The following is a 23,114-nucleotide window of genomic DNA, read 5'->3' as shown; positions in this document are numbered from 1 at the left end:
GTACCAGAATAGCAAGGGGAACAGATTAATGAAGTCTCCAGGGAATACCAAAAATAGACTTTGGGGCCAGGGTGTGGCACGCCATCAGAGTCTACTGGAAAACACTCCTAAAAAAATAAATAAATAAAAAGACCTTGAACTATATTTACAGGCTTTTCTTTTTATGTCCTTGGTTTTGTTGTTGTTTTGCTCTGTCTTGTTTTTTGTGATTATTATCTCTGCAGGTCTATCTAGATAAGGGAGGTGGGATAAATAATCAGGAGGAGAAAACAACAGGACCCATGGTTCCGGGTGGGGGGTGGGGGCATGGGAGAGGGGGAGGTGGGGGAAAGGAAGTGGATGTTAATAAACCCAGGGACAAGGGAACAACAAGTGAACCAAAATCGGTGGTGACGAGGCTGTAGGAGTCCTGGTAGGGCTTGATCAAGGGCAATGTAACTGAGAGGAATGACTGAAACCCAAATGAAGGCTGAGCATGAGAGTGGGACAAGAGGAAAGTAAAATGAAATAGAGGAAGGAACTAGGAGGCAAAGGGCATTTATAGAGGTCTAAATACAGTGGTGGTTCTTAAGCTCCCTAATGCTGCGACCCTTTCATATGGTTCCTCATGTTGTGGTGACTCCCAACCATAGGGTTATTTTTGTTGCTACTTCATAACTGTGGTTTTGCTACTGTTATGAATTGGGTGACCCCTGTGGAAGGATCGTTCAACCGCCAAAGGAGTCATGACCCACAGGTTGAGAACCGCTGAAATACAGGCATATATGTAAATATATTTATATAGGACAATGGGGAAATAGATCTATGTGCATATATTTATAAGTTTAGTATTAAAGTAGCCGATGGACATTGGGCCTCTACTCAAGTACTCCCTCAATGCAAGAACACTTTGTTCTATTAACCTGGCATTCTGTGATGCTCACCTTCCCGACATGATCGCTGAAGACAAAGAGGGTGCACAAGCAAAGGTGGTGAAGAAAGGTGTTGGTGCCCGGCTATCAAAAGATATAGTATCTGGGGTCTTAAAGGCTTGAAGGTGATCAGACAGAGAGCTTTGTAAAGTTGATTATGGCACATGTAGTCAGGATAACATGTAACAACATAATTTGATATCCCTTGACCCATTATAAAGTTGTTTGAGTTTAAAAAAAAAAAAGAAGGGGTAAGGGGAATCCAAATGAATTAAGCCTCTGGTAAATCCCCTCTGACCATAGACCAGGGGTGTGAATATCCTTGCTATTACGCAGGGTGCATTAGAAAGTGGATTATTTTATTATTTTTAAAAATAATTTTATTGTGGGCTCATACAACTCATCACAATACATACATCCATCCATTGTGTCAAACACATTTATACATTTGTTGCCATCATCATTCTCAAAACAATTTCTTTCTACTTGAGCCCTTGGTATCAGCTCATTTCTCCCCCTCCTTCTCTAAGGAACCCTCGATAAATTATAAATTATGATTATTTTGTCATGTCTTATACTGTCCAATGTCTCCCTTCACCCACTAAGTGGGTTATTGTAGATGTAGTTATGTTAAAATTGAACACAGTATCATTTCATTTACCTAATGTGTTCTAGTTTTTAATATTTTATCTTCTTTTAGATTGGGAAGTTTATTTATTTTATTATTGTTATATGTTTTCTATATATTAAATCCGAGATAGGTAAATCTTTAGAGACAATAACTGGATTAATGGTTCTTTGGGGGTGCGGCAGTAACAATGAGTCCAAGAATGTGGAAAGTGTTCCAAGACTAATTGCGGTGATGATCACACAGTGTTTTTTGATGTGATTGAACTACTGAATTGCATGATATGTGAACATGCCTATAAAACTGTTAAATTAAAAAAAATGAGTACATATCGACTTTGAGTATCGATTTTGAATTTAGAAGGCATTTACAGAATGTTTTCAAAAAGAATGCATTTCCCTCATGGCTAGAGTAAAAATATATCCTCAACCAACAATGGAGCAAAAGAAATGTATTCTTCTTTCATAAAATGCAAAATTAATTACTCAAGTAAATATGTATTTTTATTTAGTAAAGGAAAGCTATTGGTACACACTACGTACACAGCAGCATCCACAACTCAACTTGGAATGCAAAAGAAGAACAGGAGAGGCTGAATGCAAACTATTCAGGGTCAAAGGTACTGGGGAGACGGAGGTCCAGCGAGGGTATGGTGGGGATGGGCAGAAGAGGCAGGTGTGTACAGCCAGCAGTCGATGGTGAAACACTTCTCACTCCAAAGCCCAGGCCAGGCACAGTCATCCAAACCAACCCCTGGGACCCGCATTCCTGCTTGGGCCTTGTACATTAAGCAAACCAGATAGGGAGTTTGCAAAATCACCCTGGCAGTTTGAGGTAGACTACATTTACAAGAGAAGAGAATATGCTAGTCTGCAAAATCTGCTGTCAGTCTGTCAACGCATGGCCAACAACACCCACCTTCTTATTTCTGCAGGCCACGGTCGCACTTCTGTGGAGTTTCCACTCCCAAATAGCAGGAGCTCAACACCCTCTGCCTCAGCTCAACCCGGAGAGCGTCCCCAGAGCAGAGCGAGGAGGGAGCGGTGCTTTGGTGCCAGACCTAGGGGCTTCTTGTGGTACTCAGAATTGTGCCGTTGTCTGTCTCGCTGGCAGAACAATGTGAGCTCGTATACATGAGAGAGTGTAGGAAGCCTGGCAAGTAGGAAAACGTTGCTGAGACGACTGCCCATGAACTTGTGCAAAATGCTGTTTCTCTCTTGAGAGAGCATGGATCTTTTGGCTTCCTGGAGAAAACATGAGTACTCGAGACTCTGAAAGGGTCTCATTTATGATCTTTGCTCAAGAGCAAATGATTACCAGGTTTAAAGAACAATACCCTGACTTACCTGGAAGACATCTGTCTTGTCTTCAAATAGACTGACAAAATATTTATAGTCAGCATAAGCCCAGAATTGGGAATGATCATAATCCCGAAATGGTCCAGAACCAGCAGACTGCTCACAGTTCCAGCTCAGAAACTCTTCGAGCGTGGCTTCCACGTAACTGCATGTAGTTTCAAACTGAGGAGCTGCAAGGGAAGGGAACCCGACTTCAATGTGTATGGAGCACGGTTCCCAGATAAGTTCCCTAATGGTAGAGAAGGTCAACAATTTGTTTAAAAGTTAGCTATTGTTTAACACTAATTATAAATGAAAATAATTCTCTACTCCCTATATCATTACACACACATATAGCAGTGCATGCATTTATTTATGTATTATATAGATATACAAGTGGTACCCCCAAAATACCAGATGTGATGTGAGGGGGATAGTGCATTTAAAGTTCATTCCACCAGGTCACACTATTAATCAATCTTTCTATTTAGAGGTTCTGAAGACTCCATAACAGTGTGCAACAAAAAAGGGCAGGTTTGTGGCCGCTGGTGGACTGGCTTTGTCACCACAACAATGCACCTGCTCACGCAGCCATCTCAGTGCACCAGTTTTTGGCAAAAACAGCGTGCCTCTCTTGCCCCACGCACCTGGCTCACCAGCTCTCACTCCATGCGACTCCTTTTAGTTTCCGAAAATGCAGAAGGACATGAAAGCACAGCGATATGACAAGAGTTGAAGAAAAAAACAAAGAAGGTGCTGTCAGTCATCTAAACAGATAAGTTTGAAAACCGTTTCCAAGAATGGAATCACAGATTTGACAAAAGTATTAAGTGTAATGGAGAGTAAGGCGATAGGTTGTTTTATTTTAAAACCTGTAAATACATCGCTCTGAGGTGGGGTGAATTCTGGGTACCTCTCATATATAATTGTGAGGGAGGCGAGGGACGGGGCAGTGCTGTGTTCTGTTGTGCACAGGGCTGCTGTGGGCGGAACCGACTCAATGGCTCCTCACAACCACAAAAACACACCATTAGGACCCACACCGCACAGCTCCCGATAAAATATAAGAGTGAAAAAGTCTTATTCCTGAAAGACAGCCTTCCCCGTGGCTAGCCCGGCCATTCCAGGGTGTACAGTAGCTCATCAGTTCTACATGTGCTCCCAGGAGGTCTGAGTTCAGAACTGTTCCCTAAGACTATGAGGACATCATTTGCCTTTTCCCTTCTATCGCCTCCCAAATGTACAGTGGTCTTTCCCAGAGCCACAAGCTTTGGATCGTCTTAAAATATGATACTTCTAATTTCTAATATGGCGGTCACCAGGTATTGCCGAGACCACTTCCAACCATGGCCTTGACAAAGTCAGCTCATGGAGGAGGAGCATTCAAAGAAGGCTCCACCAAGGAAGGTCTCTTACATGAATCATTTGAAATTATTGGCTTGATATCATTATTGATCATTGTAGCTGCTCTCTGGTTCTTGAAAATCTTGATCACTTCCCTTTTTAGGAAACAACTGATGTCAATTGAGGAATATTACCCAGAAGTTGAGGTTACTCTCCTTCCTATGGCTTTGAAAGATCCATGTCCTGAGAGTGTGAAAAGTATATTGTATAATAAAACTAGAAACTGGAAGCCATATGCCCCCTTAAGGAATTTATGTTAGATCTTGAGCAGGCTGAGTTATTGTAACCGAAACCCACAGAAATCTCAAAGAGGCTCGTTTGGAAGCTTTTGTGGGAGACTCTAAAACAGTTTATCATCCTCTTCTTTCCCCCCTCCTTATATTGGTTACCGCATAGGGGGGAGAATATGGCACCCCCTCCAGGAAATAACCCAAAGAGAAATAGAGTTCCTGGCCCTGATTTACCTTATACAGGGGCTTGTAATGAAAATGGCATAAGAATAGTTAACAAAGAAGGTGTACAAGTTCCTTTTAGTGGTTTAAGTTTTATGGAAAGGTCAGCAAGAGGAGGGCCCCCGTGGTGTTTGAAGTCCACTGAAGCAAAGCTACCTATTGTGAGGCAACGCATACTTTGGTACAGAAAGACTTTTGGGAGTTTAATTTATGGGAACTTAGTGGAAAAGAAAAAATAAGAAATGAAAGCCCTAGAGGAACAGCCCAAGAAGGAACAGAAAGAACAGTCAAAGCCTGTCAAGTAACTTCTGATAATGAAATGTATTAATGCTTTATTGATTTCATAGTTACAACAATGCGCCCTAGTTGGATGAAGTGTGCTCAGTTATTGTTAGAAGGTTTATGTCTACCACCCTTGTAGTTGGGAAAGTTTTGGTTTCAAGATGTACTAATTTTTAATCAAGAATCATGATGTGATTGATGTAACTTGTTACGGTCTTGTGGCCTGAGAATTTCCTGATGAATGACCTCAGGTCATAAGCTTTAAGCCAAGAAAAAGAATATGTAAGCTGAAGGTTTGCATGAATAACATTGGAACAGTCACCGCAACCTTTGAGTCGTGTGGTTTCTGTCGCTCACTCGCCGATGTTGTGACTCACCTTGAGGGACCCCTGGACCTTGCTGCAGCTGGACTGTGACAAGGTATAACCCACACCAGCAGGAGCTCATTGAAAGCACTCATTTTGTATGCCTCCAAAAGAGCCCTGAGCACAACGTTTGGGACCAGCAGCTTTAGGTAGTAAAAAAAAAAAGGCAACCACAAAAATCTCGTCTTTTGAGAATTCTAACTTGATAAGGCACCTAGGTGAGCACAGCTCCTCAGAATCTTTACGGAGACAACGGTACGGTACTGCAGTCAGCTCGCTAGTCATGAACTCGTTCGCCGCAGAATCGATTTTCAACACCAAATTGTAAATAGCACTATGCCCAGGCTTGGGAGGTCCCCGAAGAAATCGACAATACCCTTGGGCTTAGACCATATTTCGACAAACTTAAAGCATTCACCGGAATAAAGGAGAGTGTGAGCCTATAACTACACGCGTGATGCTGCGGTGTTCCTAGACGTGCCCCCATCCCTCCAGGGTAAGAGAAGGCCCCCAGCAGTCTGCATATGTACAGTGCGTGATGATTACGGGGGTGGCTCGTTCGCCTAGTCCTGGTCTTCTAAAATCGTGATGTAATACATTATTGTTTTGTTTTTGCAATTACCAGAATCTTTTAGATACACACAGGTAAGTTAATATTTAAAAATCGGATTATGGCCTCCTTTGCAAAACACAAAATTCTTTCACCCCACCCATCCCAGGGCTGTGAGAGAACCATCTGGAGATGTGCCGAGAAGGATGGGGGTCTAGAAAGCCCAGTGGGGCGGTCCACTCGGTAGGCGTGGAGCGAAACGGAATCAACAAGGCCTCACAGGAAGGAGGTGTGAGGAGATTCAGGGTCAATCTACATAAGGCGGCATTTAGAACTGTGCCTGACACATGACCGCTCAATGAATGTTAGCTATGGGTAGTAGTATTCCCTTGGAAATATAATCAGGGTGTTTGTATGTTTGCTCTCAAAGTTACTGTTTAACAGACAGCAGATTTATTTGACTAAAATTAAAAAGGAAAAAGCATGAGCTGATTTCTGGTACTGCTCATCTACCATTTAATGTTAAAATCCCGTAAACATTTCAGACTGATTAGAAACGTTTCTGCATACCGACCCTGCTTTGCCTGTCACGAGGAACCCTGAGGGGTGCACTCATTTAAGGTAAAAAGTGGGCAGGGTCCTCAGAAGAAAAGCCTGGCAGTCTGCTTGTGACCAGTCACAGCTTTGAACCCCGAGGCAGGCAAGTCCTCTCTGCAAGTTCACAGCAAGGGCTTTTATACCTTACACCTGCCTGCGGAATACGAGCGGGTTCTAGATACCATCCCCACCCCCAACTGACTGATTTTTTGAGATACGCTACAAATCAGGAGAATGCTTGGAGAAGTTGGAAGGGAAGTTGAGTAATTTTCTAGTTCCTCCTAAAGCATTAATAGATACCAGAGAGCCACTTGGCCACAATGCTTGAAACACTACATTTCTCCATGACTGAATGTGCTCATATTGAAATCCAAGTTAAACACACACTCTGAAGTTAGACAACCAATAGGGTGTGCAGTCCTTTAGCACAAACAACGCGTGTTTTATCCTCGATATTAATTAAGGTCTAACATCAGCTGCTTTACCTGGCTGTAGAGGCCACAATGAAAGGCTACACGTTTCTAGGGAAGAGGAGGGAAATGGCAAAATCGAACGACCTAAGAAAAACGGAAGCAGCAGCTCTGCATGGGTTTCACATTTTGGGTCATGCAAACCCAGGCCAGGCAGCTGACGAGGCAGAAGGGTAAAATAACACCCACAGCGAAGCACTAAAAATGCCATCTGAAGCCACAAACGCAAGGGCCCATTCTGCCTGGGGCAGAGCAGAATGGATGGCTGGGCGGCTTTTCAAGCACACAGGGACATAAACAGCACATTAACAAATACCTAGACGTCAAGAAGCAGATCGCCAGGCCTGTGTTCGGAGGCACCTCTGCGTGGGTCAGCCCCCCCCCCCATTGGACTGTTCGTACAACATCTAGCAATGTACATGTACAGTTCATGCCTAAGTACCTGTTATTGTGTGGTTGCTAGGTGCTAGCCAGTCAGCTCTAACTCACAGAGACCCCATGTGCAACAGAACAACACCCTAGAGACCATTTACTGTTGAAAACAAACAAGCCAACTGTTAGGCTTAGCCGTTCTTCAAAAACTTCCCATCAGTTTTCACCTTTGTAGCGTGAATGGTTAAAGAGGACTGGAAACACAGGAGGCTGTTGAAGAGGCATGGTTATGAGGATGACCTATGTCTTACCTGGATCCGTGTTTTTCATTCCCATTCTGAATCTTACTGGCTTTCCACCAAGGACCTCGGAAAGGTGTTTCGCATTCCAGTGTCGTGCTGGCCAATCACAAACCATGTTACAGAAGACGGCAGGCTGTTGTAAAGACATGATAATGTCTTTTGCTTTCTCTGGTGTAAAAGGTTTGACATATTCACCTAGGGAGGGAAATAAACAGAGCAGCAGCTAGATAACTATACAATTATTCCATATAACCCAAAGGGGAGAAAAAAGCTAATATTGTTTCTATTATGGTCAATCTTCTTGTGAAATTGCAGTTATACTTCATTTTTACTGTTTATATAAACACAAACAATGTTTTATATTTAACACTTAAAGTACCAGAGTTTTGAAAATTTTTTCTCAGATTAAAATTTAAATGTTGCCAAATACTTAAAATATTCAATATCAAAATGGAAGCTTTAGTGCTAAAAAAGTTTCCAACTACCCTGCCAATTTAAAAAGATGGAAACATTTGAGACTGTTTTTTCTTAAATAGGAGTTTATATTAAGAAATGCTGACAGAGAAGGACATTGGGCCTCCAACTCAAGTACTCCCTCAATGCAAGAATATTTTCTTCTATCAAATTGGCATTCTATGATTCTCACCTTCCCAAAAGGCATCAAAGAACAAAAAAATCATGTAATTGTGTGCTCACCTCCCTGATACGATCACTGAAGGCAAATGGGTGCATAAGCAAAAGTGGCGAAGAAAGCTGATGATGCCCAGCTCTGAAAAGATATGGTGTCTGGGGTCTTAAAGGCTTGAAGGTAAAGAAGCGGGCATCTAGCTCAGAAGCAACAAAGCCCACATGGAAGAAGCATACCAGTCTGTGCGATCACGAGGTGTCGAAGAGATCAGGTCTCAGACATCATCAGAACAAAATATCGTATCATTGTGAATGAGGGGGAGTGCGAAGTGGAGACCCAAAACCCATTTGTAGGCCACTGGACATCCCCTTACAGAAGGGTTTGGGGAGGAGACGAGCCAGTCGGGTGTGATATAGCAATGATGAAACATACAACTTTCATCTAATTCCTAAATGTTTCCTCCTCCCCCACTATCATGATCCCAATTCCACCTTACAAATCTGGCTGGACCAGTGGATGCACACTGGTACAGATAGGAACTGGAAACACAGGGAATCCAAGACAGATGATCCCTTCAGGATCAGTGGTATGAGTGGCGATACTGGGATACTGGAAGGAAGGTGGGTTGGAAAGGGGGAACCAATTATAAGGATCTACATGTGACCTCCTCCCTGGCGGACGGACAACAGAAGAGTGGGTGAAGGGAGATGTCAGACAGGGCAAGATATGACAAAATAATAATTAGTAAATTATCAAGGATTCATGAGGTAGGGGGAGTGGGGAAGGAGGGGAAAAATGAGGAGGAGATGCCAGGGGCTTAAGTGGAGAGCAAATGTTTTGAGAATGATGAGGGCAATGAATGTACAAATGTGGTTTACACAAGTGATGTATGTATGCATTGTGAGAAGAGTTGTATGAGCCCCTAATAAAACTATTAAAAAAAAGAAGAAGAAAATGCTGACAGGAACAATTCTGGCAGTGTATGTACTTGCTAGATCACATGTTCAAACCCCAAAGATGCACATGACAGAACTGATACAGCAGTTAATTTGGGAGAGAGACATTATTATTACTTCAAGATTTTAAAATATGGGGAGGGTTCAGATAGCTACAGTACAGTATTGAATATGGCTCTTCTAGCCATCATCTGTGTTATTACCACCAAAGGACTTGGTGGGACTATGCAGATGTGTGGTCTTTGTGGTCCACCAAAGGGACTAGATAGCTTGTTAACAATGTACCCTGGGGATAGAACCATGCAAATGAGGCACACGGAACACTAACATGAGGATGAGGGGTCAGCAGTGCCACCCTGCTAGGCACTCCTGGCACTTAATTGTGGGGGGAGGAGCGTGGTGGTGGTGGTGCGTGTCTAAGTTTGCTAACTTAGTTGGAACTGGTTAGCTTTGCTAGTTGGCACTAGAGCTGAGTACCTCTGGGCAGAGGCATACTGACAGAATGGAGTGTCTTTTGGGCATTTACAGAAGAGCTACAAAAAAATCTGTAACCGTTTCCTGAGCGGGCAGAAAGCATGTGACCCCATGATCGAAAGGCCGAGGACCAGGGAAAGACACACCTGCTGGTGTGGTTGAGAAGAGGGTATCCTAACCAAAGAACTGTATCCTGAGCATTTCTGATCTTGAATTGTAACCCGTTACCATCCCTAATAAATTCAAACTTGTTTAAGTATTGCCTGTGGGTTCTGTGTAGCCATTGTAACAAATTCTCAAAGCCAGCAGAGAACTAGAAAGTACCAGGGCGGATGGGAAAGGTCAGCACTGGGGGCAAGGTTGGAGTGTGGTGATGCATGGGGCCTCTGCTCTGCGGAACTAGGCCTCGGGCTGATGCTGTTGGTTTTGATCTTCATTGTGTTAGTCTGGGTAGACCAGAGAAACAAATCCACAGAAACTCATATATGTATGAGACAGAGTTTTATATAAAGGGTAAGTGTACATTCAGAAAACATCCCAGCCCAAGCCCATAAATCTGAATTGGCCCATACATCTGACACTGATCTACAAAGTCCTCCTCAAACTCACAAAACACACACAATGACGCCCGATGCAGGAGGATCACAGGCCAGTGGGTAGAAAGTCTATTAATCCAGTGGCTGTGTAAGCATCTCAGCACTGGCAGGGGTTTCCATGTGGCTTCTACAGCTGCATCAGGGTAAGTCCACATGACTTCTCCAAACGGATGTCTCCCAGGAAGCGAGCCTTCCAGCTAAGGCAGCCGCACACTGGTCCAACCATCAGAGAACAAGAGAGCAGAGAACCAGAAGGGCAAGGCTCACTGAGCCATTTATCTCTTTGCCCTTCAATTAATCCCACATGTGTGTATCAGCCAGGTTGGTATAATAAACCTTAACTATCTCATTCATTTCTACTTGTGTATCCAGGGGAGGACAAATGTTGTCCCCATGTCATTTTCACAATGGCAATCAATGTTAATTCTTGGTTTCAAATAGATCTATAAACAGCATAGGGCATATGTACAAATTAACACTGACATAGTGAAGAAGTACCTAAGTAAATGCCACAGTATTGTGAAATGTTCATCATGGATGGGATAGTAAAGATTTGCATTCCTTAAATTTAAAAAGCATATGCCTTTCACCTAAAGGGATCTTAAAATGGAAAGTTCTTTTGAAGAGACTTAGCAAATGCTTCAAATTCTGACCCCCCCACAACGTACATCCATCTATGAACTTCAAGAACAATCAACTAAACCTTCACCTGGTGTGTAATCACTGGAACATTAAGAAAAGATCATAAATAAAATTTCCCAACTGTCTTCTGTCCTTCCTGATGAAAGGATGAGCCCAGGAAAGGGATTCTCTGAGAAACTCAAGTGATTTCCACTGGCCCAAATGTGAGCCTTCTTCTTCAAAGAAAACAAACACTTTCATCATCAATCTGCCCTCTTTCTGAGACAGGAAGGGCAAAACCTTGGAATCTTCTTCAAAGCCTGACGTGAGAGAGACAGGTTCTAACTCCTCTGCGGTTGACATTTGAGAACAAGTTGCTACCTGCAGACAGAGTCACTTCTCCCAAGGCCGGAGATCCGTGCGAGCTTCCAGGGAAGGGGCGGGAGGAAGAGCTGGGGAGTACGTGCAGTGCAGTGAAGAGACAGCGCCCTTAAATCTTAATGTACAAGAAGCACTGTGTCTATTTTTAAGTGGCCTTTAGCGGCTGAGTGGCGCTGGTGGGGATGTAGAGGCTGCAACCCACAAGGTCAGCAGTTCAAAACCACCAGCTGCTCCGCAGGAGAAAGACGGGGCCTTCTACCCCATAAAGAGTTCCAGTCCTAGAAGCCCACCATGGCAGTTCTACCCTGTCCTTTAGGGCTGCCATGAGCTGGAATCAACCCAATAGTCGTGAGGGGTTTTCAGCAACTGAAGAGCCTGTAAAAGAAAGTAAGATACAGGCTCAAGTAGAAAGAAAATGTTTAGAAAACGATGATGGCAGCAAATGTACAAATATGCTCGATACAATTGATGGATGGAACACTGAAAGAGTTGTTAAAGAACCCCCAATAAAATGATTTTTTTTAAAAAAGAAAGATATGACCAGGAATAGATTTCTTAAGTGGCTTTCCTTAAGGTTTTTATTTTCACCTTGGAAAAGTATGACCAATTCGTTACATTCAGAGACAGGTGTCCTATAAGAGACAGAACGGAAAACCCACAGAGCCCAGAGGGGAAGGTATGTGAACACAGAGGCAGACATTGGAATGATGTGAAGCCAGGAGAGGTCTGCGACAGATTGCCCTCCCCTCCTCCAGAAGGAACCAACCTGCCGGCATGGATTCCTGGCCTCCGAGACACTGCGAGCGACTGCATTCCTGCTACGTTAAGCCATTCCCTTTGTGGTACTTTGCAATGGCAATCCTAGGAAACCGATGCAGACTCGGACTGGGAGTGGAGAGCTGCTATACCAAACGAGTGAAAACGTGGAAGTGGTTTGTAGGCTTGATTAACGGGCAGCCTCATCCCGTGGGCTGACCTGGCGCGGTTAGCAGACCTTGAGTCTATCCCATCTGAATTCAAAGACAATCCCAAGAACAGAATTGACAAATTGAACACTAGTGACGGGAGACGGTACGTGTTGTGAAATGACATAAAGAACACCTCACTGGAAGCTGTGTCATGAGAACACACACGCCTTTCATGAGAAGACAGGAAAGAACGAACAGACCGAAATGGATAAACTTGCTCTTCAACACAGAGTAGCAAAAGCGGAATGAAGAAATGAAGACGTGAAGGATTTTATGAGCAATCTATGAATAACAGAAAACACCACAAGAAGATGGAAAGAACACACTGTCACTGTCCCAAAAAGAACTGGTCGATGTTGAAGCATTTTAGGAGATAGACGTGATCAAGAACTGACGGTGCTGACGAAGCCCACGCTGCTCTCGGGCACTGGTGAAAAAACAAGGCTCTGAGAGCGATGGACCACCAAACCTGCAGTGCTGAAGTGCTCGCCTGTCTGTGCCAAAGAACTTGGAAGACAGCTACTTAGACAACTGACTGGAAGAGCTCCCTATCTGTGTCCATTCCAAAGAAAAGCGATCCAATAGAAGATGGAAAATACTCATCAATATCACTAATAGCGGTATACAAGTAAAATTTTGCTAAAGATATAGATGTATATATTTTCAATGGCTAAGCAACACATTAGCAGGCAACTACCGGAAATTCGAGCTAGAATCAGAGGGCAGGGAAGAAGGGACAGCCCTGCTGACGTCAGATGGATCTTGGCCGAAAGCAGAGACCAGCAGAAAGATGTTTCCCTGTGCTTTACCGACTAAGGAAAGGCGTTTGACTGTGTGGACTGTAACAAACTCTGAAAAACACCGCCACCTGCAATATGCATATGACACAACTCGGCTTGCTGAAAATCATGAGGATCTGAAGCTCTTCCTGATGATCAAAGGTTATAGCCTTCAGTATGGATTATATTTCGACATCAGCAAAAATCATCATAAGTGGACCAATCGGCAGTATCGTGATAAACTGAGGAAAAACTGAAGTTGTTGAAGATTTCATTTATGTTGGATCCAAAGTCAATGATCATGGAAGCGCAGTCAAGACACCAAGCAATGTGACCCTCTGGGCAAATCTGATACAAAAAACCTCTTCCAAAGTGTTAAAGGAGACCTACTGGCTTTGGACTACTAACCTCAAAGTCAGCAGTTCAAACCCATCAGCTGCTCCTTGGGGGAAAGATGAAATATGGTCCCGTAAAGATTCACAAAGCCCTGGAAGCTCTCTGTAGGGTCATTTTGAGTGGAAATCCACTTGATGGCAGTAGATTAGGGTATGCATGTAATAACTGGACAATGAGAAAAGAACAATGATGAACTAATGCCTTTGAATTATGGTGTTGGTAAACAATACCGAATATATGATAGACTACCAGGGGAATGAACAAATCCGTCTTAGAAGAAATACAACCAGAATGTTCCTTAGAAGTGCAGCTGGAACAAAGAAAGGCTCAGACGGTGAGCGTTCATCTCATGTTCTTTGGACACGGTATCAGGAGATGGGTATGTTTGGTAGTCAGCAAAAAAGAGGAAGGCCCTCACCAGGATGGAGTGACACAGTAGCTGCAACAATGGGCTCAGACTAAGCGGTAATTGTGAGGATGGCACAGGACTGGGCATCTGATACTTGGGGAAGGTGCAGAGAAAATATTTTATTCCTATTGTTCAAAGAACGAAATGGAGACTGAGAAGTCAGAAGTCAACACACCAGTGATAAACTAGATGCCTAATCCTCTGATTCCACAAGTCTAATGCTCTGTCACGGGTTTAATTGTTTCAGGGGATTAAAATTACAGTATTTAAACTCATAGAATAGTAAAACCTGAAAACATACAAAGGCTCAGAAAAGCTTAAGCTGACTCAAAAAGAACTAATCCATGAATGTTACTGGGGTGAGGGGGTGGGGCAGGAAGTTAGTTATAGCTTCAGTACAGACTGCCAGCTGCCAATCCTCTCTTCTTAATAACAGAACTAGAGCCATGGGCACAGCTGAAAAACCACATTTCCTTTGTAAACAGAAGTGGTCAGAAATACATCTAGAAGTTGTTGAGTTGGCCTTTCTGCCCTTATTCTCATCTCCCACAAGTTTCCTTGAATATAGACGTAATAGTTAAAGCATGATAGTTAGCCCATTTAAGAATCGATCTCTTTAGTTGGCCATTTGGATGCTGAGGGAAAAGGCCAAGGAAACAGGATCCCAGGCCAAAGGATACAGAGATGTTTATTTTAGGGCCACCGAGAGCACCCTCCAGACTTCTGCTGCTTGAATTCCTTTACAGAAAAACAAACTCTGACAGAGTCAGTATTAGCTCTTACCTGACATAACACCTCACCATAACACCTCACCTCCCTACAAAGTACTCTGTGGCTCACTTGGATACAGCATGGCTTGTCTGACCTACCAGAGCATTCTTTCAATCCTAAAGTTGTAAGATACTCAATCTTTGAACACCTTGCTTCTAGAATTTGAACTCGAATCAACCAAACTCACTGCTGCCATCGAGTAGACTCAGACTCACAGTGACCACAGAGGCGTGTCAGGGTTCAAGACTGTAGTGCTTAACCGAAGTAGAACGCCTTGTCTTTCCCTGGCAGAGCGGCCGATCGTTCCGAACGACTGACCTTGCAGTTAGCAGCCCAGTGCTGAACTACTACACCGAGGTAGAGGAAAAACATGAAGCACCCATCCCTTTGGAGTGGGAGTTATGTATTCTGTTTATCATATGTCAGATCTGACCGATCCAATAAATGACGCACAATGTTCTCAAAACAGATTGGTTTTCATCTTTGGTGAAACATGTCGGGCACCCTCCTACAGTAGGCATTAGAAACAGATGAGTATTGTAAAGTGTATGATGATTTTTCTCTAGTGTGATGTTAAATAAAACACACACACACACAAACTTATTTAATGATCTGATCTGAAAAAAAATCACAGACGTCCTAGAGAGAACTTCATAGAAGTCCCTAAAAATGAGAAGTTGCTAAGAAAGCAAGAGGTCCAGTGATTGGCAGATACTGGCTGTCTCCGTGCAGTTGGAGAACTGAGAGAAAAGACGTATAAAATGCGTGCAGAGCAGAGCAGTAGGATGTTTGCCATAAAAGGGAAATTAGCATATTTACAGAATTTCAGGCCCATCAGTGAAACAGAACAATCAGCTGGTTGTGAGATAAAACTAATTTGGTTTCTGATAGTTTAATCAACAATGAACTGGGCCATTAAATTAACAAATTTAAGTATTACAATTTCCTTTAAAGAAGAGTGCTGCGCTACACCGCATTAATTAAATAGCCGAAGGAGGCACCCGGTCATTCCAAGGCAGGACTATTTGCAAAGAGCTATAACAATTCTGAAGCAATCCTGACAGCCTTTCCAGGGTAAGTGTGTCTGGTCTAGGCTGGCAGCAAGCAGCAATTTCGAACTGGATGACTCAGAAACTGCTGAAAGGACACATTCGTGAGCCAGGTGCTGCACAGCAGGCTCTTCTCCCCCAAATGTAAACTGTTATTCAGTCAATTTATTACAGCCTGGCTTATAACTAATTCTTTGGAGATCGTGAAACACCATCAAAAGGCAAATTGGCTTTTTTCCCCCCTCAGTTTTTTTAATCAATGCAAAGCACAAGATACTTGGAAACCTAATTTTCTGAAATTACTGGTAATCTGTTTCAGTCAATTAATACCTGGCCTGAATTTCTATCTGTGATTTGGAATTAAAGATGCAATGTACGTTTCCAGAACATTCTTCCAGCCCTGATGAATAGTTTTGAAAACCCACAGGGGTCAGCACCGGAGCCAATACCGTAGTGGTGACGAGCTGGGCGGCTAACTACAAGGTCAGCTGTTCTAAAGCAGTAACCTTGAGGGCAAGACCGGACTTTCTACTCCCATCCAGAATTCCACTCTGGGGATCTCACAGGCAGTTCCACCCTGTCCTCTGGAATCACCATGCGTCAGCATCAACTCCATGGCATAAAGAGCCTTCATCTGAAGCTTGTCGCCCTCATGTCAGATGCAGTTGCAATGGAAAAACATAAGCCAAAAGCTACACTAGAGACATGCATCATAGATGTCCAGCATACATTACAATTGGCTTCTGGCATAGTAAGCTAATTTTGGAATACACGTAGGTGCGTGTGTATAAGTAAAACATACCTGTATCTGACTTTAAGTCTGGCTACACATTGGTGTTTATTAGAAATATTAAAATGTGAGGCTATCCTTTCTGGACATTCCCTCCCTCTCTAGCCCTTCCCCACATCTGTATTCTGAGTCACACAGTCTCAGAATGGTGGTTTAGACACCCTTGAGGGACGTGACCTGTGCTCCTAGGGCTTCTTCTTTGAGTCGGGGGAATAAACAGAGGTCTGAAGGGACAGGCGGCTTCCCAGCAGAGTGCTCCTAGGCCAGCCTCTGCCACATTGTGGAAAAGGAGCAGGGGTGTGGTCAGGACTGGAAATGATTCCTCCCCACCACTCGGCTGCCTTTTCCTCACCAACGCAGCTCTCCACGACCTTAAAACGTCTTCGTAACATGCTCCCAGGACCCTCCAAGCGACCAAGCTAGTCCCTCTGGAATCTCCCCCACACAGCTGCCATTACCTTTGGAGCGGACTTCCCTGCCTGTCATGTAACTGCTCCAATTTCCCTCCCCAAATCCCCGGAAGCCACCGGCTTGTTGGAGGCATGTAGCGCGTTACTGGAAGACCTCGTCTGCAGCCATCCGCTCCTCAGGGGAACATGTCCACAAATGTGTTTGGAATAAATCCCTGCATGTATGAGCCAAACTCTAACAGCAATACTTGTTGATTTCCCCTCGACTGACCAGTGTTACTCAATTGTATATGTAGAAACTATTGAGATGGCTTATGTATTTTATGTACATTTTCAGCAAAATAAAATTTATAGTAAAAAAATGACTCAATTATTTTTTTATAAAATGCACACGTGCAATGTAATCTATGAAAGCTGAATTTGCCCTGAAAAACAAAACAAAAAACCAACCAACTCATCTTTCGGTCTCTGCTCTTGCATTATGAGCTACAGAGCATAAAACGAGAAACCGTCTCAAAACACAGTGCCCGGGCAAATTTCATTTCCTGCTCATCTGGACCTGTTCTGTTTCCTGCTCCCAATCACTGCATCTGGGCTGATTGACTCAGCCCCACTCCGGCACTACAGCAGCCCTGCCAAGCATCTTCCCTCTCGATCCCCAGAGCCTCTCCATTTTCTCATCCTAGGTGCCTGGCTCTGCATTTCTTTTTTAAAATCATTTTATTGGGAGCTTTTACAGATATTATAGCAATCCATAATTCAATTAGATCAAGTGTAATGATCGTTGCTACCACTATCAGTTTCAAAACATTTTCTTTCTTCTTTAACTCTTTGAAAAAATCAGCTCCTGGGACTTTATCCCTTCGCTCCCTCCACCTTGCCCCCCAGGAACCCTTATTATTATGTCACATATTAATACTACCACTTTGCCGTTACCTTATACCATCCAGCGTATCTGTTCACCTACACTGCAGGTGAACCGGCTGTACACCTCTGAGAAGACTGAAATTCAGGATCTCCCTCTTCTCTACTCCCACCCTGCGCTTTACAGTCTGCTCTCCTTACCCCTGCTCCTGGGTCTCTCCGTTTCCCTGTGTTCTGTGTCACTGCTTCCCCACTGATATCCGCCTTCTCCCTGAACATCTGCTCTTGCCTCCACTGGCTAAACATGGCCTCCTCCATTCACTTTATATTTAAACGACAACACGTTTTCTGGGAGGCTTTTTAAAACTCCAATGTTGAAGATAAAAGGAGTCCCAGGGGTGTAGCCGACTGTGCACTCAAGGTGAGTGGTTGGAATCCAGCAGTCACTCACAGGGAGAAAGATGAGGCTGTCTGCTTCTTGGAAGATTTTAAGTCTCGGAAACTCACAGGGGACATCTACTCCAGGTTACAGGGTCACGCTAAGGGGAAACAGGCTTGATGGCAGTGAGTTTGTTTGGCTTTGTTTTTAGATGCTAATGTATGTCAGGGGTTACGTTTGCCTCCTGTGACGAATCCCCTACTTACAGTACATGATATTTCAGGGTAACGGGGCAGTTTAAAATAGGGTCAAAAGTTCCAGATTAATTCAGAAAAAACATTTAATATAAAAATCGGAAGTTACCTTCACAAAGAAGGTGTGCATGTTGCATTTTTCTGGGGGGGGAGTAGATGCAAGCTTTTACTCCAAGTTCCCCCCGGGTGGCTTTCACGGTGAATACTGATGCTGTCTTCAACATGTAAAGCAGATTGCTCGGCGGCCGCTGCTGCTGGGTCCCAGGCCGTTGAATCTGTCCCCACTGCTAGGGACCAAATGCACAGCAGGGGGCAGTCCTGCCTGTCCTGCATGCCCTCCTCACACTTACGTGGAGCCCATTGTTGCAGCCACTGGGTCTGTCTGCCTCACCGAGGGGCTGCTTGTTTTCCTGACATACACACAGAATGATTATAGGACCCAGCCGTTCTACTCGTGGGTGCCTACCCAAGAGAAATGAAAACATGTAGGCAGAGAAAGCCCCTGGATGTTCCCAGCAGCATGATCCATACTGGGCCCCAAGTTGAAACCACCCCAAGGCGAGGAGAATGGATGGACAAAATGTGGTGTGTCCGTACAATGGATCTGTCAGCTACAAACAAAAATGAAGTAGCGATACATGCTGCATCCTGCCCGGACCCTGGAGACACGTGAGACCTTCCCTTGAGCCATCTCCTTTAGCGAAACTCTGTTTTCATGGGAAAAGTCAACATTGCTCCCAGCCCCTTCCTTCCCCCTTCCATTTCCGGTTCACACTAGTGTCTCAGGCTGGAAAACCTCAGCGATGCGTCCAGTTTCTTCTTCACTCAGTTTCAACATCAGTCACTAACACCAGCGCTCCCTGTCAATAGACATGGCGACTGCTCTTGTCTGCCTAACTTCCCAGAGACAGAGCTGGAGGGTCTACATTTTACCTCTCCTTTCCAAGATTGTGTGTTTTACCGCGAAGGAAACTGAGACTCGGCGGGGATAGCTACCTTGTCCTGTGGTTTTCCTCCCTCCAACCCATCTTCCAGGCAGTGACCTTCTGAACACCAAAGCTGTCCAAGTCGCTGTCCACTTACAGCCTTCCAATGGTGTCCCCCTGCCTTAAGGTCCCAATTCCTGATGTTGGCACAAAGTGGTCTTCCGCAATCTCTTTATTACCACTCTCTTCACACCAACCTCCTTGAGTCCCTCAGCCACATCGTGCTCTGGATAGTACCCTTTGCCTCTAGACCGGGCATGAAATCCTTTAGTCATTCACTCAACAAGTATGTATTACATGCTCATTATGGGCCTGGCGGTGCATCTGCTTCTGAGCACATGGTGCTGACTGAAAGAGACACAGCTGCTGCCTGAGGCACTTAATGTTTATTGAAAGATGCAGATAATCAACACGTACTGCAAACTGCACTAAGTGAATTGACTCAACCACTCAAGAGGAACACACACAGGCACTCCGTCACAGCCTTGGAAACTATAGATTTTAGGTTCTACTCGGTACATCCGGGGTCCCCAGGTGTTGGAACTGACTTGACAGCAACTGGTTTACTTTTGTGGGTTTGTTTTTAAAGCTTGAGGGACAGAAACGTCACAATGACTATCTTCGGAAGGTGGTCTGGTAAGACCTCAGGAGATACCATGCTTTGAAACTTGAAGATTAAAACACCAGCAATATGAAGAGACAGTGGGGGGGGGGGCGCGATACATGAGTGGCAAATGCCACACCTATTATAATGAAATGTATGTTCCACTGAATTTGTAAACATGGCCCTTCTAGCCATGGTCTCGTATCACAGACCAAAGGATTGTGTGGAACTATGCAAATAAGGTGCTTGTGGGCCATGAAGGGGATTAGACAGTTTACTAATAAGGCACAGACCACGTGAATAAAGTGTATGGAGCCCCATTGAGGAGACCGGCCAGATCTGTTATCCCATTAGGCTTAAAAGAGAGCGAATTGCAGAGTACTGGAGTCTGGGGGCCGGGGGTTGTGGGACAGAGGCCTGACTACCACCAGGAAGAGATGGGAGACAGGAGCAGAGTATGCCCTTTGGGACCCAGCTTCTCTGTGTCGGGAACCTCCTAGGGCCAGAAAAAAGCCAGAGACCTAGGAGACGACAGTGAGTACAGCGACAGCAGTTCCAAGAGACCAGCAGGAGATGGCGCGGAAGCTACGCACATAGGGCAGGAGGCTTGCTGGTGAAGTGGGATGCCTCTGGGTACTAATTGGCAGAGCTAGGTATTCCTAGAGTCCTAGCTCCAAGTATAGAAACTATTCCACCAGACCTGAGCTCTAGTGGCGTAGTAGGTTACACATTGAGCTGCTAATCCCAACGTCAGTGGTTTGAACCCACCAAGTGAAAGAGAAAGCTGAGGCTGTCTGCTCCTATAAAGATTTAAAGTCTTGGAAACTCAAGCGGGGCATTCTACCCTACCTCGTAGGGTTGCTACGAGTCAAAATCAACTCAATGGCAGTGGTTTGGTTTTTGGGTTTCCATTTATACCTCACTGACTTCTTTCTGTCAACACCTTGCCCATGCACCCATTTGTCCACACCTGAGAAACTTAAATGGTTTCCCCATGGTCAGGATCCCTAACTATGTAAGATCGAGGGGGAAACAAACAAACAACAAAACAGCATAATTTCTCTTAAAAACAATAAACACTACCCAGAAGAAGTATGCCAACCTGTTTGATCCAAGGGCTGTAAATAATAAAATCCAAATCTGGAAGAGGGAATGGTATTCAAGCTTAAATTCTAAACACCATGGATCATAATGGAAAGCTCAAACCCATTTGCAGGGTCCTTATGCGGGTTAAATCTGTGGTGAGTCCCCTCTGCCCACAGTCCAGGGACGTAAAGAGCCTTAATATCAGACACGAAGCATTATAAAGAGGATTTTGGTGGATGTATTTAAGCTAAATATTATTTTTTGACACATTTTAAATTTGTTCCGTTTTTAACATAATTTTTGCTTCCTTTTCAATGGAAAATGTTCTGTTCTTATTTCAACATTTCATCATTGTTGGGTCCTTTTCTGTTTTCTGTCTGTTATGTTTTTCTGTCTAAGAGATCCAGGATAGGTAAATCTACACAGACCGTAATTAGATTCATCATTTCCAGGGACATCAAGGGGGAGGTTGGGGAGAAATGGGAAGCAAATAGCAATGAGTACAAGAAAGAAGAAATGTTCTCAACTTGATCACCCAACGCTTGTTAATATGATGAACCAATTCAATTGTATCGCAAACGACTGGGGGTGGTGGGGGGGGGAGAAAGGCCAATGGTCATCACTACCTCACAAGTTTCTCACCCTGCCATCCCAGTGCATCACCTTTGGGCCCCAACCTACTTCTCACTACTTTGTCCTATTCCATTCCACGCTCTGGGCAAATCTGATTATATGATCACAAAACACATCATCCTGCCCATATCAAATTTGTCTTATTGATGCATTTATGTTTCCCCCACTGAGATCTCTCCTCTTCTTGAAAGCCCTTAACCAAGTGTATACTACTAATGGCAGGCAGTACCTCTATTAGCCATTATTGTTTTTTTTCCCTTCTAAGCTCCTTTATTCAATTGCGAGATTTGGGGAAATCCGGCCTAGACTAGCGTCCCGTGCACCGCCATCAATCAGCATTACCGGCGATCCCAGGCCCGCGGACCTACAAACTTCACAGGGTCCTGAAACCAAGCAAAGGCTCGTGGTTTCTGTTCCCGTCCAGGACAGGTCCATTTGTGTCACAGCAAGTTCCAATTTCCCGGATTTAATTTAGATGCACGCTAACATCGGAGTCCTTTAGGCATGAAAGGGCACTGTTAGGGGGCGGGCGGGGGGAGGGCTATCCACGGTCCACGGAGCTGAGGCCAAGATTCGCAAACAGCCAGGACACAATACAAACCATCCTTTCCGTGGCCCGAGGCGGGGCTGGCAACAAGCAGCACAGGGGCTGCGCGCAACCGCCACGCCGGCGGCGCGATTCGGCGTCAGCGGGTTTGCGCGCAGGGGCAGGCCTCAACCTACCTTCGTCCCCGGCGGCGCCCGCGGCCGTGGCCGTGGTCGCGCCGGGGCCTGCTGCCATGGCGACCGCGAGGCCGGCTCTGCGGGGGCCCGGGGGCCGAGCGAAGGGGAAGGATGCTAACCGGATCCCGACGCTGGGACGGCCGGACCGGAAGAGCTCCCCGCTACGACCTCATCCGCCGGAAGCGCCCTCAGGCGGAAGTCACGTGTCGCCGGCCGCTGGGCGGAGCCGGCGAGCTTGTTTTCCTCTCCGGCAGCAAGCACGTGGCTTTGCTGTGGCTCTTCCCCTGCCTTAGCCTTCTTCCTGTGTTACCTTCTGAATTCGTTCCCGTTTCCGTCTCTGTCCTCAAGCCTCGGGTCCTTCCTTTCCATCTTGGCGCTATTCTCTGCCCCACAGTATTTGGCTAAAGCCCTAATCCTGTTGGGTGGAGAATGGTGGAAAAGAAGGACCTGATTTTTTCTTTAAAAAAAAAATCATTTTATTAGGGGCTCATACAATTCTTATCACAATCCATACATACATCAATTGTGTAAAGCACATTTGTGCATTCATTGCCCTCATCATTCTCAAAACATTTGCTCTCCACCTAAGCCCCTGGCATCAGCTCCTCATTTTCCCCCTCCCTCTCCGGGCCCCCCTCCCTCATGAAACCTTGATAATTTATAAATTATTATTTTGTCATATCTTAC

General features: G+C 44.7%; 1 protein-coding gene across 1 annotated transcript in view; it reads right to left on the bottom strand.

The window, feature by feature from the left end:
- HSPBAP1 (HSPB1 associated protein 1) overlaps nucleotides 1-22,595 on the bottom strand; it is a 45,771-nt gene extending 23,176 nt beyond the window's left edge. Inside the window, exons 1-3 of the mRNA XM_075556327.1 lie at nucleotides 22,428-22,595; nucleotides 7,680-7,865; nucleotides 2,886-3,067 (exon numbers count right to left, since the gene is read on the bottom strand). Coding sequence (XP_075412442.1) covers nucleotides 2,886-3,067; nucleotides 7,680-7,865; nucleotides 22,428-22,485 — 426 coding nt within the window. The 5' untranslated portion in view covers nucleotides 22,486-22,595. The remainder of the gene's footprint in view (nucleotides 1-2,885; nucleotides 3,068-7,679; nucleotides 7,866-22,427) is intronic.
- Between the last annotated feature and the right edge of the window lie 519 nt (nucleotides 22,596-23,114).

Source organism: Tenrec ecaudatus, chromosome 8 (assembly GCF_050624435.1).
Source record: "Tenrec ecaudatus isolate mTenEca1 chromosome 8, mTenEca1.hap1, whole genome shotgun sequence".
Taxonomy (NCBI): domain Eukaryota; kingdom Metazoa; phylum Chordata; class Mammalia; order Afrosoricida; family Tenrecidae; genus Tenrec; species Tenrec ecaudatus.
Note: the sequence above shows the minus strand (reverse complement) of the source record. Positions and strands in the feature narration are given on the sequence as shown.